At 43.8% G+C, this 15,848-nt stretch overlaps 1 protein-coding gene across 3 annotated transcripts in view; it reads right to left on the reverse strand.

Annotated features, from left to right (window-relative positions):
- rcc1l (RCC1 like) overlaps positions 1-15,848 on the reverse strand; it is a 40,748-nt gene that overhangs the window by 20,568 nt on the left and 4,332 nt on the right. For all 3 annotated transcript variants that reach the window (XM_072243187.1, XM_072243185.1, XM_072243186.1), the window contains exons 2-4: positions 15,566-15,695; positions 3,113-3,241; positions 1,829-1,895 (exon numbers count right to left, since the gene is read on the reverse strand). In XM_072243187.1, coding sequence (XP_072099288.1) covers positions 1,829-1,895; positions 3,113-3,241; positions 15,566-15,695 — 326 coding nt within the window. The remainder of the gene's footprint in view (positions 1-1,828; positions 1,896-3,112; positions 3,242-15,565; positions 15,696-15,848) is intronic.

Below are 15,848 nucleotides of genomic sequence, written 5' to 3' on the forward strand. Positions count from 1 at the left end.
TGCAGCAACCCTACACCGTTCAAAGCCTCTTTGTACTTGGATCATTAAATATTTAGTTAAAACTAAATATTCTACAAAGTACAGTTTAGGCTCAGGAAGCAGATTCTCCAGGGAGGGAAGGACCCTCTCGTACATAAACGAGAGCAAGATGATAACAGAGGGGTCCCAGAAGTAGGTAAGTTGACTGGGCCTGTACTAACTAGTTCGAAGAATAAGGGAAGATCATTCCCCACTCGTAATTTGTGAATACAAGTCTAGCCAACTTAACATGATGGAAGTGCACAAAATTTCTAACAAGACGCCTCAGTTTGGATGCAGGGAGAATAGCTGGGTGTCTGTTGTAGGTTTTGATTATCGTCTCTTCAGAGCTCTTTGACAACAGGCATTGTGTCTGAAAGGCTGCTAACATTTAAAACTGGGGAATTGGGATAGACCAAGTAACTGTTGGAAAGTTAGCCACACAGCAATGATGGAGGGATTATTGGAAAAACTTCCAAGGGAGAGCAAAGGGTAAATCAAGGACAATCAGCATGGATTTGTTACCAAGTCTGTTATACTGAGCCAACATTTATTGAGTCTGCTGAGGAGAGCTGAAGAGGAAAACACACTTGATGTAATCTACATGGATTTTAGTAAGGTATTTGACAAAGTCCTGTGAGCAAATACTGATCAAGAAAGCAAAATCCTGCATGATCCAAAAGAATGTGATAAATTGGATTATAAAACTGGTTCATGTGAGAAAGCCAAGAATTATGGTCAACGAGAGCTTCAGTGAATGGAGGCTTGTATGGAATCCTTTGCCTTCTCTGGTGTACGTGAACTTTAATGCAGCACCCATGATTAAGATGCTTGCCTTTGATACCAAAACCAGTAACTGATAGTGAGAATCCAAGGTCATGGCAAGAGGATGATATTAATGGTCTGGTTAGTTGGTACAACATTACAAATGAAATTTAGTCCAGAAAAATGTGCTAATGCACAAAGAGTAGAAAGAACAAGGAAAAGGAACATACAACACAAGACATGATACCAAAAAGTGGAGAGGAAGACAGGCACCCCCGAGTTATTAGGACAGATAGGTAAGCCAGAAAAGAAGGCACATAGAGTACTTTTATTTATTGGCTGAACCAGAGTAAAGACATGGAAACCATATCAAACAGGCCAGGTTTCATGAATTCTGATCACCTTGCCATAGGAAGGTTATGACTGGATTGTAGAAATCGCCAAAGAGATATCCGACATTGGTGAAAATAAAGAAAACTGCAGATGTTGGAAATCTGAAATAAAAACAGAAAATGATGAAAGCATTCAGCAGGACAAACAGCATGTTTACAGGACCACAGATACTGCCTGACCTGCTGAGTGTTTCCAACATTTTCTGTTCTGACTTACAAGGATAGTATCAGGGCTGAAGAACAGCTACAGGGATAGGAGATGGGGTACTTACTACCGAGGCAAAGCAGATCAGGAAGGGATTTAAACAAACAAAATCATGAGAGGTCATGAGCGGAAACCATAGCAGTTAATGACAGGGGAACTGTGAATGAGTGGAGGACCTGGATTTTCACTGAAAGAGCAGTGGGGTGGAGTAGGAAGAGGAAGGAATACCTACAAAACTTTAAATGACCCCTAGATGGACACATGAAGAGCTGAATGCAACATGGATCGAGATCTGGGGAGTAACCCAAATAGCTGAATTTCTTGACCTGACAATCATCATGGGCCAAAAGGTCTTCTGTGTCGTAAGTACCTGTGGTTCTCCACAGCTAGACTGAGTTTAGGAAGATATTACTGAACTGATTCAGATTCAGAGTTCAAGGTAGCTTACCTATAAATCTCGCTGTCAACAATGGTCCTCCCACACTGTCCATACGCATTGTTTCCCATACTGAATACTACAAAAAAAAGTGTTTCATGTTGTTACGGCTCTACAAGCTTCAGCAGAGGCACCCCAAGGTGCGACAGGTATAACAATGTGAAGAATGTAGTGCTGCGGTAAGACCACTAATTAATTACACCATCCACTCACCACCTTCCATAAATAATTGTGCCAGTCTGTGAAACGCTGTCAAAATTAAATCCATTCACATTTCAACCAAAAAGATATCCTGACCACACTCCTTCCACTCACCGCCCACCTCACCTAGTTCTGCAGCAGACCTCGGAACCCCCTTTACAGAGGATTTCACAAAGCCTGGGTGGTAATTCTCCTGAGCTGATTGTCAGCTGTCTGCATCAGAGATGGGGGATCACCGCTGGCCAGCAGACAGTGACCATTGGCAGTGTGAGTAACCAGGTCAGAACCTGTCCAAATTCTCAGGGATCGACTGAAATTCATGATATTTTGTGAGGTTCATGAAAATGATTCCAGGCTTGAGCGGCTTATTGTTTAACGGCTCTGGGCCTGTACTCACTGAAATTCAGAAGAATGAGGGGTGACCTAATTGAAATTTATTGAATGGTGAGAGGCCTTGATAGAGTGGATGTGAAGAGGATGTTTCCAATGGCGGGAGTGTCTAAGGCTTGACAGAGTGGATGTGAAGAGGATATTTCCAATGGCGGGAGTGTCTAAGACCAGGGGACACAGCCTCAGAATAGAGGGGCGTCCTTTCAGAACAGAGATGAGGAGGAATTTCTTTAGCCAGAGAATGGAGAATCAGTGGAATTCGCTGCCACAGGCAGCTGTGAAGGCCAAGTTTTTAAATGTATAGTTAAAGCATAGGTTGATAGATTCTTGATTGGTCAGGGCATGAAGGGATACAGGGGGAAGGCAGGGGATTGGGGCTGAGAGGAAAATTGGATCAGCCATGATGAAATGGCACAGCAGACTCGATGGGCCAAATGGCCTAATTCTGCTCCTATACTTTACAGTCTTATGAAATGGCAAAAGGCGCAACCGAAAGAGGCACTTCTTTCCTAACACGACAGAGCAATTTTGCCTACTTCAAGTATTTCATTGATGATTACACTTATTCGATTAACCAACTGGGTGTACTTAAACTGTAAACAAATGTTGGAGTTTTAAAGGAAGAACTACTGGAATACAAAGGAAGTTACTTGGATCATACAAAGAGAAGAGGGGTAAGTGTGTTTAAATAGAAACAGTGCAGACCTCCCTCACTGTCGGTCATCACCAGTGAGTGTGCTCTCCCACACGACACCTGCAGCACTCGTGTCTCCTGAGGCTTCTCTAGAGGCAATGGCACAGGGGAAGGCTCCAGTACGTATTCATAACCCTTAGCTGAAAAGGAATAATGAATTCATTACATGATCAGAAACTGCTAGCAGGACACATCATTGAAGGGAGGAACAGTGTTTTAGATCAGAAATGGAAAAGTGGGACACAAACAGAAGTGCAGAGAGGGGGATTGGAGAGAACAGAGAGAATATCCACTGCAATGCTGGCCAAATGTGTCACATAGAAAAAACACAGAAAACCTACAGCACAATACAGGCCCTTCGACCCATGAAGCTGTGCCAAACATGTCCTTACCTTAGAAATTACCCAGGGTTACACATAGCCATATTTTTCTAAGCTCCATGTACCTATCCAGCAGTCTCTTAAAACACCCTATTGTATTTGCCTCCACCACCGTCGCCGGCAGCCTATTCAACACACTCACCATTCTCTGCGTAAAAAACTTGCCCCTGACATCTCCTCTGTACCCAATTCCAAGCCTCTATCAGGTCACCTCTCATCCTCTGCCGCTCCAAGAAGAAAAGCTCGGGTTCACTCAATCCAGATAATGTCCTAGTAAATTTCCTCTGCACCCTTTCAATAGTTTCCACATCCTTCCTGTAGTGAGGTGATCAGAACTGAGCACAGTACTCCAAGTGGGGTCTGACCAGGGTCCTATACAGCTGTAACATTACCTCTCGGCTCTTAAACTCAATCCACGGTTGATGAAGGCCAATGCACCATATGCCTTCTTAACCACAGAGTCAACCTGCGCAGCAGCTTTGAGTGTCCTATGGACTCGGACCCCAAGATCCCTCTGATCCTCCACACTGCCAAGAGTCTTACCATTAATATTATATTCTGCCATCATATTTGACCTACCAAAATGAACCACCTCACACTTATCTGGGTTGAACTCCATCTGCCACTTCTCATTCATCGATGTCCTGCTGTAACCTCTGACAGTCCTTCACACTATCCACAACACCTCAACTGTTGTGTCATCAGCAAATTTACTAACCCATCCCTCCACTTCCTCATCCAGGTCATTTATAAAAATCACAAAGAGTAAGGGTCCCAGAACAGATCCCTGAGGCACACCACTGGTCACCGACCTCTATGCAGAATATGGTCATTGGAAATTGTCCTGTGATCAGGTTAGGGTTAAACTGGGGGTGTTGGGGTGGCCTGAAATTGTCCTGTGATCAGGTTAGGGTTAAACTGGGGGTGTTGGGGTGGCCTGGCTCAAAATGCTGGAAGGGTCCACTCTGCGCTCTATTGCTACATAAATAAATAAAGACTAGCAGAAGTGAAGAATGCACAGTCCACACTTTGGTTCTGATGAACAGCCAACGCCCGAAATGTTGACAGTTTACTTTGCTCCACAGATGCTGCCTGAACCAGAATTTTGTCTGTTGCTCCATTGTAGCATCTCGTGTAACAGAATATTGTCAGGAGAACTACTTAGGAAGTAGGGAAGTTAGATGGGCATCTGGAGAACGGGTTACAGTATTGATCTTAAGGACAGACGTTAATGCATTTGAAGCAGTTTAGAGTCAATGGATCATACAGTGACACAGCATGGAGAAAGGACTTTCAGCCAAACCCATCCATGCTGACCATGTTGTCAACTTTCCTCACCTTTGGCCCAGGCCCCTATAAACCTTTCCTATCGATGTACCCATTTACATGAATTTTAAATGTTGCAATTGTACCTGCCTCTGACAGCTTGTTCCATATACCCACTGTCCTCTGTGTGAAGGCCCCTCAAATCCTTTTCAAATTTTTCTCCTCTCACCTTAAACCTGCGCCCTCTAGTTTTATACTCCTCTAACCTGGGAAACGGGTTTAATGGAATGGGTGAGATGTCCAATGTGAAAGGTCTGGCAGGCTGGGTTGTCTTTACAGAATTTAGAAGAGCCAGAGGTGACTTGATGAAAACACGCAACTGCATGAGGAGTTTTGACTGGGTCGTTTGGGGCATGATGTTTCGTTTGGTGTGACAAAGGGTCACTGTTTAGAGATAAATTACTGCCTCTTGGAAAACATTAAATATTATTAAGAGAAAGAAAAATTATTAAGTACATGGGTGTACTTATCAGCCCACAAGTCGATACTGACCACTGATCACCAGTAGGTGATTACACTCACCCCACACCAATCTCATTTTATTCCCTCCTCCTAAACTTCATCCACTCACCTACACACCAGAGCAGCCAATTAACCTGCACAACCTTTGGATTTGGAAGGAAACCGGAATGCCCAGGGGAAACCCTCATGGTCACAGGAAGAACTTGCAAACTGCACTCAGCTAGGACAGAAATTCAGGAATGATCTGAAATTGCAAGAGCTATGACACCAGTAGAGGGCTAAGGATTCCAAAGATTCACTACCCTTTGAATAAAGAAATTTCTCCTTGTTTCAGTTGTTATTTTGAGCAGCACAGCTGGCAATGTTGCAGTCCCACCTCACATCTCCAAGACCCAGACTCGATCCTAACCTAGTTAAAGGTTAATTGGACACAGCAAGTTACCCCTGGTGGAAGTGGCTGGTAAGAGAAGTGGGGAGGGGGGTGAGCTGATGGCTGCTTGTAAGAGAGGAAAATAACTGGGGCAATGTATCAAGCAGTAGTAAATCAAGGCAACTGGACTTGCTGTGTTGTCTAGAAGACGTTTTGCCACTCATCCCAGAGACGTCTTCATTTCTGATCCGTGGTGGGTAGTTTTCTGCCTTATAAACTCAGTGGGTTGTTTAAAGGTACAGCAAATCACATGAGGGTTGTTAAAGTTATAGAGGTAATGAGAGGGTCATTAGTCTTATCTTTGCATGAATGGAAGTGTGACCAGTTGTGGAGACGTCGGGGTAGAGGTGTTAAGACTGCTTTGTAAGTAGCTGATAAGTGCTGTTGTATCATACCCCATCTGTTCAGGGATGGGTTTTCCAGTTTGACAAAAATGGCTCCTTTAACACCTCTTTCCAACCACCTGTCCTCCCTGTCCAAAATGTGCACATTGTTGTCTTCAAAGGAGTTGCTGGACAACACAGGAAGTCCAGTTGCCTTGATTTACTACTGCTTGATATACAATGACCTGGATGACTGAGAACCTTCATAGACAACTGGGGCAAAGGTATCACTCTGAGAGCTGGCACAGACCCCATAGGCTGAATATTCCCCTCCTATTCTGTGTGAAAATTGAGACTTAGTTCTAGCATCTCACACAACTTTATCTAGCCCTTCAGATGTTTTCATCACATCACCACTTATTTATCCATGTTCTGAAGAGGGTAGGCCGAACTCGTTCTTTGTCCCAGTGTGCAAACTATCAATCCGCAGCATCCATTCAAGAATCTAGAATTTTGGAAGAGGATCGACCACTTCCATTGCCAGCTGTCACAAAACCATGGGGAACTGATCATCAGTTCCTTGGGACCTGTCAACTTTCAAACTCATTCACTTTTCTGCTAGTGTTTAATTAGTATTTCATTTATTTCCTCCTCGATAGTAGACACTTGGTTCTCCTGTATTTCTAGAAGGCTTATTGTTTTAGAAGAGTCATAGAAAATTACAGCACAGAAACAGGTCTTTCAGCCCATCTAGTCCATGCTGAACCATTTAAAGTGCCTACTCCCATCGACGACTATAGCCACCATAACCCTCCATACCCCTACCATCCACGTACCAATCCAAACTGCTCTTATGCACCACCTGTGTTGGCAGCTCCTTCCCACACTCTCATGACCCTCTGAGTGAACAAGTTACAGCTCATGTTCCTCTTAAACTTTTCACCTTTCATCCTTAACCGATGGCCTTTGGTTGTAGTCCCACCCAACAATGGAAAAAGCCTGCTTGCATTTATCCTAGCTATACCCCTCATAATTTTGTATACCTCTATCAAATATCCTCTCTACCTTCTATGTTCCAAGTAAAGTCCTAATCTACTCACTCTGTCTTTATAATTCAGGTACTCCAGACCAGGCAACATCCTTGTAACATTTCTCTGTACTGTATCCACCTTATTTACATCTTTCCTGTAGATAGGTGACCAAAACTGCACACAATACTCCAAAATAGGTCTCACCAGTTTCTTATACAACTTCAACATAACATCCCATCTCCTGTACTCAGTATTTTGATTTATGAAGGACAACGTGTCTAAAGCTTTTTTGTGTTTTCTTTGTGAATACATTTTGGGAAGTCGTATTGACATACGACATATTGAGTCAACGGCAGAGCCGCTGTTCAGAGAGACTCTGGGGTACAAGGCTATAGCTCACTGAAAATAGTAACATAGAGGGACCCAGGGGTACAAATGCATGGTTCCCTGAAGGTGACACCGCAGGTAGACAGGATGGCAAAGTGGCTTTTGAATGCTGGCTTTTATTAGTTAGGGCACCCAGTATAGAAGTTGGGGTGTTATATTGCAATTGTACAAAACATTGATGAAACTACACTTATAGTACAGTATTGTACAAGGCCATGAGACATAGGAGCAGAATTAGGCCATTTGGCCCATCAAGTCTGCTCCACCATTCCACTGAGCTTGATTTATTATCCATCTCGATCCCCTTGTCCTGCCCTCTCCCCATAACCTTTGACGCCATGACTAACCAAGCTCCTGCTAACCTCCGTTTTGAATATATACCCAATGTCTTGGCCTCCACAGTCATCTGTGGCAATGAATTCCACTGATTACTAACCTCTGGCTAAAGAAAGTACAGGTTGGTAGGTCACTGTAATTTGTCCCGTTGGGTTGAATTGGGGGTTGCTGGGTGGAGCAGCTCGAAGGGCCGAAGGGCCCACACTGTGCTGTATCTCAATAAAATAAAATAAATTCCACCTCATCTCTGTTCTAAAGGGAGGTCCCTCTATTCTGAGACTGTGCCCTGTGTTTCTAGACTCCTTCACTATAGAAACACAGAAAACCTACAGCACAATACAGGCCCTTCGGCCCACAAAGTTGTGCCGAACATGTCCTTACCTTAGAAATTACCTAGAGTTACCTATAGACCTCTATTTTTCCTGAGCTCCATGTACCTATCCAGGAGTCTCTTAAAAGACTCTATTGTATCCGCCTCCACCACTGTCGCCGGCAGCCCATTCCACGCACTCACCACTCTCTGTGTAAAAAACTTAGCCCTGACATCTCCTCTGTACCTACTTCTAAGCACCTTAAAACTGTGCCCTCTCGTGCCAGCCACTTCAGCCCTAGGAAAAAGCTTCTGACTATCCACACGATCAATGCCTGTCATCATCTTACACACCTCCATCAGATCACCTTTCATCCTCCGTCGCTCCAAGGAAAAAAGGCCAAGTTCACTCAACCTATTCTCATAAGGCATGCTCCCCAATCCAGGCAACATCCTTGTAAATCTCCTCTGCATCCTTTCTATGGTTTCCACATCCTTCCTGTAGTGAGGCGACCAGAACTGAGCACAGTACTCCAAGTGGGGTCTGACCAGGGTCCTATATAGCTCCAATATCACCTCTTCGCTCTTAAACTCAATCCCACGATTGATGAACACCGATGACCGTGTGCTTTCTTCATCACAGGGTCAACCTGTGCAGCAGCTTTGAGTGTCCTATGGACTTGGACCCCAAGATCCCTCTGATCCTCCACACTGCCAAGAGTCTTACCATTAGTACTATATTCTGTCATCATATTTAACCTACCATCTGCCACTTCTCAGCCCAATTTTGCATCCTATCAATGTCCCGTTGTAACCTCTGACAGCCCTCCACACTATCCACAACACCCCCAACCTTTGTGTCATCAGCAAACTTACTAACCCACCCCTCCACTTCTTCATCCAGATCATTTATAAAAATCACAAAGAGAAGGGGTCCCAGAACAGATTCCTGAGGCACACCACTGGTGACTGACCTCCACGCAGAATATGACCCGTCTACAACCACTCTTTGTCTTCTGTGGGCAAGCCATTTCTGGATCCACAAAGCAATGTACCCTTCAATCCCATGCCTCCTTACTTTCTCAATAAGCCTTGCATGAGGTACTTTGTCAAATGCCCTGCTGAAATCCATATACACTACATCTACTGCTCTTCCTTCATCAATGTGTTTAATCACATCCTTTAAAAAATTTAATCAGGCTCGTAAGGCACAACCTACCTTTCACAAAGCCATGCTGACTATTCCTAATCATATTGTGCCTCTCCAAATGTTCATAAATCCAACCTCTCAGGATCTTCTCCATCAACTTACCAACCACTGAAGTAGGACTCAGTGGTCTATAATTTCCTGGGCTATCTCTACTCCCTTTCTTAAATAATGGAACAACATCCACAACCCTCCAATCCTCCGGAACCTCTCCCATCGCCACTGATGATGCAAAGATCATTGCCAGAGGCTCAGCAATCTCCTCCCTCGCCTCCCACAGTAGCCTGGGGTACATCTCGTCTGGTCCCAGTGACTTATCCAACTTGATGCTTTCCAAGAGCTCCAGCACATCCTCCTCCTTAATATCTACATGCTCAAGCTTTTCAGTCCGCTGTAAGTCATCCCTACAATCGCCAAGATCCTTTTCTGTAGTGAATACTGAAGAAAAGTACGCATTAAGTACCTCTGCTATCTCCTCTGGCTCCATACACACTTTTCCACTGTCACACTTGATTGGTCCTATTCTCTCACATTTTATCCTCTTGCTCCTCACATACATGTAGAATGCTTTGGGGTTTTCCTTAATCCTGTCTGCCAAGGCCTTCTCATGGCCCCTTCTGGCTCTCCTAATTTCTTTCTTAAGCTCTTTCCTGCTAGCCTTATAATCTTCTCTCTCTCTCTATCATTACTTTGTTTTTTGAACCTTTCCTAAGCTCTTCTTTTCTTCTTGACTAGATTTACAACAGCCTTTGTACACCACAGTTCCTGTACCCTACCATCCTTTCCCTGTCTCATTGGAACGTACCTATGCAGAACTCCAAGCAAATATCCCCTGAATTTATAGGAACATTCCTTTCCACATCGACTCTATCTAGGCCTTTCAATATTCAAGAGATTTCAATGAGAACCGCCCCCCCCCCATTCTTCTGAACTCCAGCAAGTATGGGCCCAGAGCCACCAAATGATCCTCATACTTTAACCCTTTCATTCTCAGAATTATTCGCCTGAATCTCCACTGGATCTTTCCCAATACCAACTCACCTTTTCTCGGATAAGGTGCTCAAAACCGCTCACAATTCTCCAAGTGCAGTCTGACCTGACCAATGCCTTATGAAGCATCAGCATTATATTCTTGCTTTTATATTCTATTTCACTCAAAATGAATCTAACATTGCATTTGCTGTCCTTACCACAGACTCAACCTGCAAGTTAACCGTCAGAGAATCTGGCACAAGGACTCCCAAGTCCCTTGGAACCTCTGACGTTTGAATTTTCTCCCCGTTTAGAAAATAGTCTACGCCTTTCTTTCTTCTATCAAAGTGCAATATCATGCACTTCCCTACACTAACTGCCACTTCCTTCACCCACTTTCCTAATCTATCTAAGTCCTTCTGTAGACGAGGGCTACCTGCACATCCACCTATCTTCGTATTGTCTGCAAGCCTGGCCAAAAAGCCATTGATTTTGTCACTGACTTACTGTATAATGTGAAATGAACCAGTCCCAACACTGACCTCTGCAGAACACCACTAGTCACCCGCAACCAACTGTCACCAGTAGGCAAGATCTCCCCTTAGGAAATCATGGGGATTAGGCCTATTTTATCATGTGCCTCCAATTATCCCGAAATGACATACTGTACTTAATAATGGACTCCTGCATTTTCCCAACCACTGAAGTCAGGTTAACCAGCTTATAATTTCCTTTCTTTTGCCTCCCCCTTCTCAAAGTTCAAAGTTTAAAAAAGAGTGGCATAACCTCAAGAACCATTTCAGAATCTAGTAATTCTTGAAAGATCATTACCAATGCCTCCACAATCTCTTCAGCTACCTCTTTCTGGTCCAGGTGGCGTATGTACCTTCAGAACTTTCGGCATCCCAGGCACCTTCTCCTTAGTAATAGCAACTATACTCCTTTCTGTTCCCTGACACTCTTGAATTTGTGGTCTACTGCTAGCATCTTCCACAGAGAGGACTGACACAAAATACTTACAAAGTTTGTCCACCATTTCCTTGTCTCTCATTACTACCTGTCCTGTGGTTCAGTCACTATCACCCCACTTTTACTCTTTATGCATCTGAAAAATACTTTTGGTATCCTCTTATGTTATTGGACAGTTTACCTTCATATTTCAACTTCTGCAGGTTTTTAAAAACTTCCCAATCCTCTAACTTTCCACTAAATTTTGCAGTATTATATACCCCTCTCTTTTGCTTTTATCTATCTTTAACTTCCCTTGTCAGCCAAAGTTGTGTCATCCCCCTTTAGAATATTTCTTCAGCTTTGGCATGTATCTATCCTTTATCCTCAAAATAATGTGTATCCTGGGATGCTAAGCTCCTTTCAGCCACAACTCAGTGATGCCCACAAATGATACCTGACAATTTCTAACTGTGCTTCAAGATCATCTACCTTATTCATCTACCATTTCACCAGGGAAAAAAACCTTGGCTATTGTGGAGATGAATTACAGCAGACTGAAACTCTTGAGCATATAGACATTAAGAAAGAGGATGCGCTGGAGCCTTTGAAAAGCAGTAAGTGAGATAAGTCACCAGGACCGGATGAGATATACTCCAGGCTACCGTGGGAAGCGAGGAAGGAGATTGCTGAGCCTTTTGCAATGATCTTTGCGTCATAAATTCAGTGCTGGGCAAGTTGTTGGAAAAGATCCTGAGAGACAGGATTTACGAGCAATTTGAGACACATAATCTGATTAGGGATAGTCAGCATGGTTTTGTCAAGGGCAGGTCAAGCCTTACGAGCCTGATTGAATTCTTTGAGGATGCGGCTAAACACATTGATGAAGGTAGAGCAGTGGATGTAGTGTAAATTAAGATTTCAGTAAGGCATTTGATAAGGTTCCCCGTGCAAGGCTCCTTCAGAAAGTAAGGATGCATGGGATCCAAGGAGACCTTGCTTTGTGGATCCAGAACTATCTTGTCCACAGAAGGCAAAGGGTGGTTGCAGAAGGTTCATATCCTACATGGAAGTCGATGAACAGTGGTGTACTGGGACCCCTCCTCCTTGTGATTTTTATAAATGACCTGGATGAAGAAGAAGATGGGTGGGATAGTAAGTTTGCTGATGACACAAAGGTTGGGGGTGTTGTGGATAATCTGGAGGGTTGTCAGAGGTTACAGCGAGACATTGATAGGATGCAGAACTGGGCTGAGAAGTGGCAGATGGAGTTCAACCCAGATAAGTGTCAAGTGGTTCATCTTGGTAGGTCAAATTTGAAGACAGAATATAATATTAATGGTAAGACTCTTGGCAATATGGAGGATCAGAGATATCTTGGGGTCCATGTCAATAGGAAACTCAAAGCCGCTGCACAGGTTGACAGTGTTGTTATGAAGACATATGGTGTGTTGGCCTTCATCAACCGTGGGATTGAGTTCAAGAGCTGTGAGGTAATATTACAGCTATTTAAGACCTTGGTCAGACCCACTTGGAGTACTGTGTTCAGTTGTGCTCACCTCACTACAGGAAGGATGTGGATACTATAGAGACAGTGCAGAGGACTAGGCCTTTTCTCCTTGGTGTGACGGAGGAAAAGAGGTGACCTGATCGAGGTGTATAAGATGATGAGGGGCATTGATCGTGTGGATAGCCAGAGGCTTTTTCCCCAGGGCTGAAATGGCTAACACGAGGGGGCAGACTTTTAAGGTGCTTTGAAATAGACACCGAGGGGGATGTCAGGGGTAAGTTTTTCACACAGAGAGTGGTGGGTGCGTGGAATGCACTGCCGGCAGCGGCGGTGGAAACAGATACAATAGGGTCTTTTAAGAGACTCTTGGATAGGTACATGGACCTTAGAAAAATAAAGAGGAATGAGCTAGGGGAATTCTAGTCAGTTTCTGGAGTAGGTTACATGGCTGGTACAACATTGTGGGCATAAGGGTCTGTAATGTGCTATAGATTTGTATATTTTATGTTCTTATTCTGTATGCTGTGTGCATTCAAGTACAACACCTTCAGTCCTGTATTCATCTCCCTCTTTGATTCTGCTCCCGTGTTGCTCAACTCATCCTACACTGACTGCAATTTTGCCCTATCATCTCTGTTCTTCCTCACCGCCTCACTACACACTCCATCGAGCTGTGTACAAATTACCCCATCCTCAACCCAATCACTCCAGTTCCCATCCCCCTGACAAATCGTGTTTCGTTTGGTCTTCCTAGTTTTGGGAAGGTGCCAGTAAGCTGGAAAGAGTACAAAAAAAATTTACAAGCAAGTTTCTAGGACTTGAGGGACTGAGTTGAGTCAGTTTAGACCATTTTTCCTTGGAGTGTCGGTGAAGGGGGGGGGTTGATCTTAAAGAGATGTACAAGATCATGAGGGATAGAGACAGAGAATGCAACTATGGGGGTGTCTTATTCCCAGGGCTGGGAAATTAAACAATTAGAGGGCACAGATTTAAGGCAAGAGGGGAGAGATTTAATAGGAACCAAAGCGAGGATCTCATTGAAAGATCAAATATTGAGAAGCCTGGATAAAGTGAGCATGGAGAAAATGTTTCCTCTAGTGAGGGAGTCTTGGACCAGAAAGCACAGCCTTAGAAGAGAAGGATTTCCCTTTAGAACAGAGATGAGGAGGAATTTCTTTAGGTGGTGAATCGGTGTAGACTCCTGTAGAAGCCAAATCATTGCGCATATCTAAAGCAGAGGTTTACAGGTTCTTGATTAGTAAGGGGGTCAGAGGTTACAGAGGAATGGGGTTGAAAGGGACAATAAATCAACCCTGATGGACTGGCAGAGCAGACTCAATGGACTGAATGGCCTAATTCTGCTCCTTTTGTCTTATGAAATGATTAGCATTTGTGAATTCACCGGGAAACTGGATAAACAAGAGAAGGGAATAAAACAATACAGGGACACACACAAAATGCAGGAGGAACTCAGCAGGCCAGGCAGCATCTACTGTCGATGTTTTGGGCCGAAACCCTTCAGCAGGACTGGAGAAGAAAAGCTGAGGAGTAGATTTGAAAGGTAGGGGAGGAGAGAGAGAAACGCTGGGCGATAGGGGAAACTTGGAGGGGGAGGGATGAAGCAAAGAGCTGGGAAGTTGATTGGTGAAAGAGACAGAAGGCCATGGAAGAAAGGAAAATGGGGGTGGGGTGGGGAGGAGCATCAGAGGAAGGTGATGGACGGGCAAGGAGATAAGATGGTGGGGGGCGGCGCGGCGTTACTGGAAGTTTGAGAAATCGATGTTCATGCCATCAGGTTGGAGGCTACCCAAATGGAATATAAGGCGTTGTTCCTCCAACCCAAGTGTGGCCTTAACACGACCACAGCGGACAGTCACCATTTCCCATCCCCTTTTCCCTCTCTCATGTTATCTCCTTGCCCGCCCATCGCCTCTCTCTGGAGCTCTTCCTCCCCTCTTTTTTCTTTCTTCCATGGCTCTTTCACCAATCAACTTCCCAGCTCTTTGCTTCATCCCTCTCCCTCCAATTTTCACCCATCGCCTGGTGTTTCTCTCTCCCCTCCCCCACCTTTCAAATCTACTCCTCAGCATTTTTTCTCCAGTCCTGTCGAAGGGTTTCACACTCAGCGATTCAGGAACAGCTTCTTCCCCTCTGCCATCTGATTCCTAAATGGACATTGAAGCTTTGGACACAACATCACTTTTTAAAAAAATATACAGTATTTCTGTTTTTGCACATTTTTAAATAATCTATTCAATATATGTAATTGATTTACTTGTTTATTTATTGTTTTATTTTATTATTATTATTTCTCTCTCTGCTAGATTATGTATTACATTGAACTGCTGCTGCTAAGTTAACAAATTTCATGTCACATGCCGGTGATAATAAACCTGATTCTGATTGCACTCTTTTCCATAGATGCTGCCTGGCCTGCTGAGTTCCTCCAGCATTTTGTGTGTGTTGCTCGGATTTCCAGCATCTGCAGATTTTCCCTTGTTTGTAAAACAACACAGGAATAAATTTAAATGGAATGGGATGAATCTCTAGGAATGCTGTCATTTAAAGTTAAATTGGATAGATATATGGACAGGAAAGGAATGGAGGGTTATGGGCTGAGTGCAGGTCGGTGGGACCAGGTGAGAGTAAGAGTTCGGCATGGACTAGAAGGGCCAAGATGGCCTATTTCTGTGCTGTAATTGTTATATGGTTATGGTTATATGAATAGAAACACCAGAGACACCAAGGGAGGAATTATCATTCTCTGTAATCATGAGAATCTCAACACTGAACTCAGATCTCCGATCGAGTAAAACTAAACATGGAGTAAACAGCAACTCACTCCTGTCCTGTCGACTCCTGTGAAATCCAATTTGAGAATCGCTGTTTAGGCCCATTCCCCACAGCTTGGTGATGTCAGTGGTTTGTGAAGACAGTAATGTGAATCCATAACCACATGCTGCAGAGGAGATCTGTTGCATGAATGAGAACATTTTGTGAACAATTATATCTTGAATTTATCAAGTTCAACAATAATATATCAGATACACTTACAGCACAAAACTTAAATCAAACAGACTTACACAACCACCACTCATCTTTCAGGAATATTCCGGATTGGAAAA

The sequence above is a fragment of the Mobula birostris genome, chromosome 25, assembly GCF_030028105.1.
Source record: "Mobula birostris isolate sMobBir1 chromosome 25, sMobBir1.hap1, whole genome shotgun sequence".
NCBI lineage: Eukaryota > Metazoa > Chordata > Chondrichthyes > Myliobatiformes > Myliobatidae > Mobula > Mobula birostris.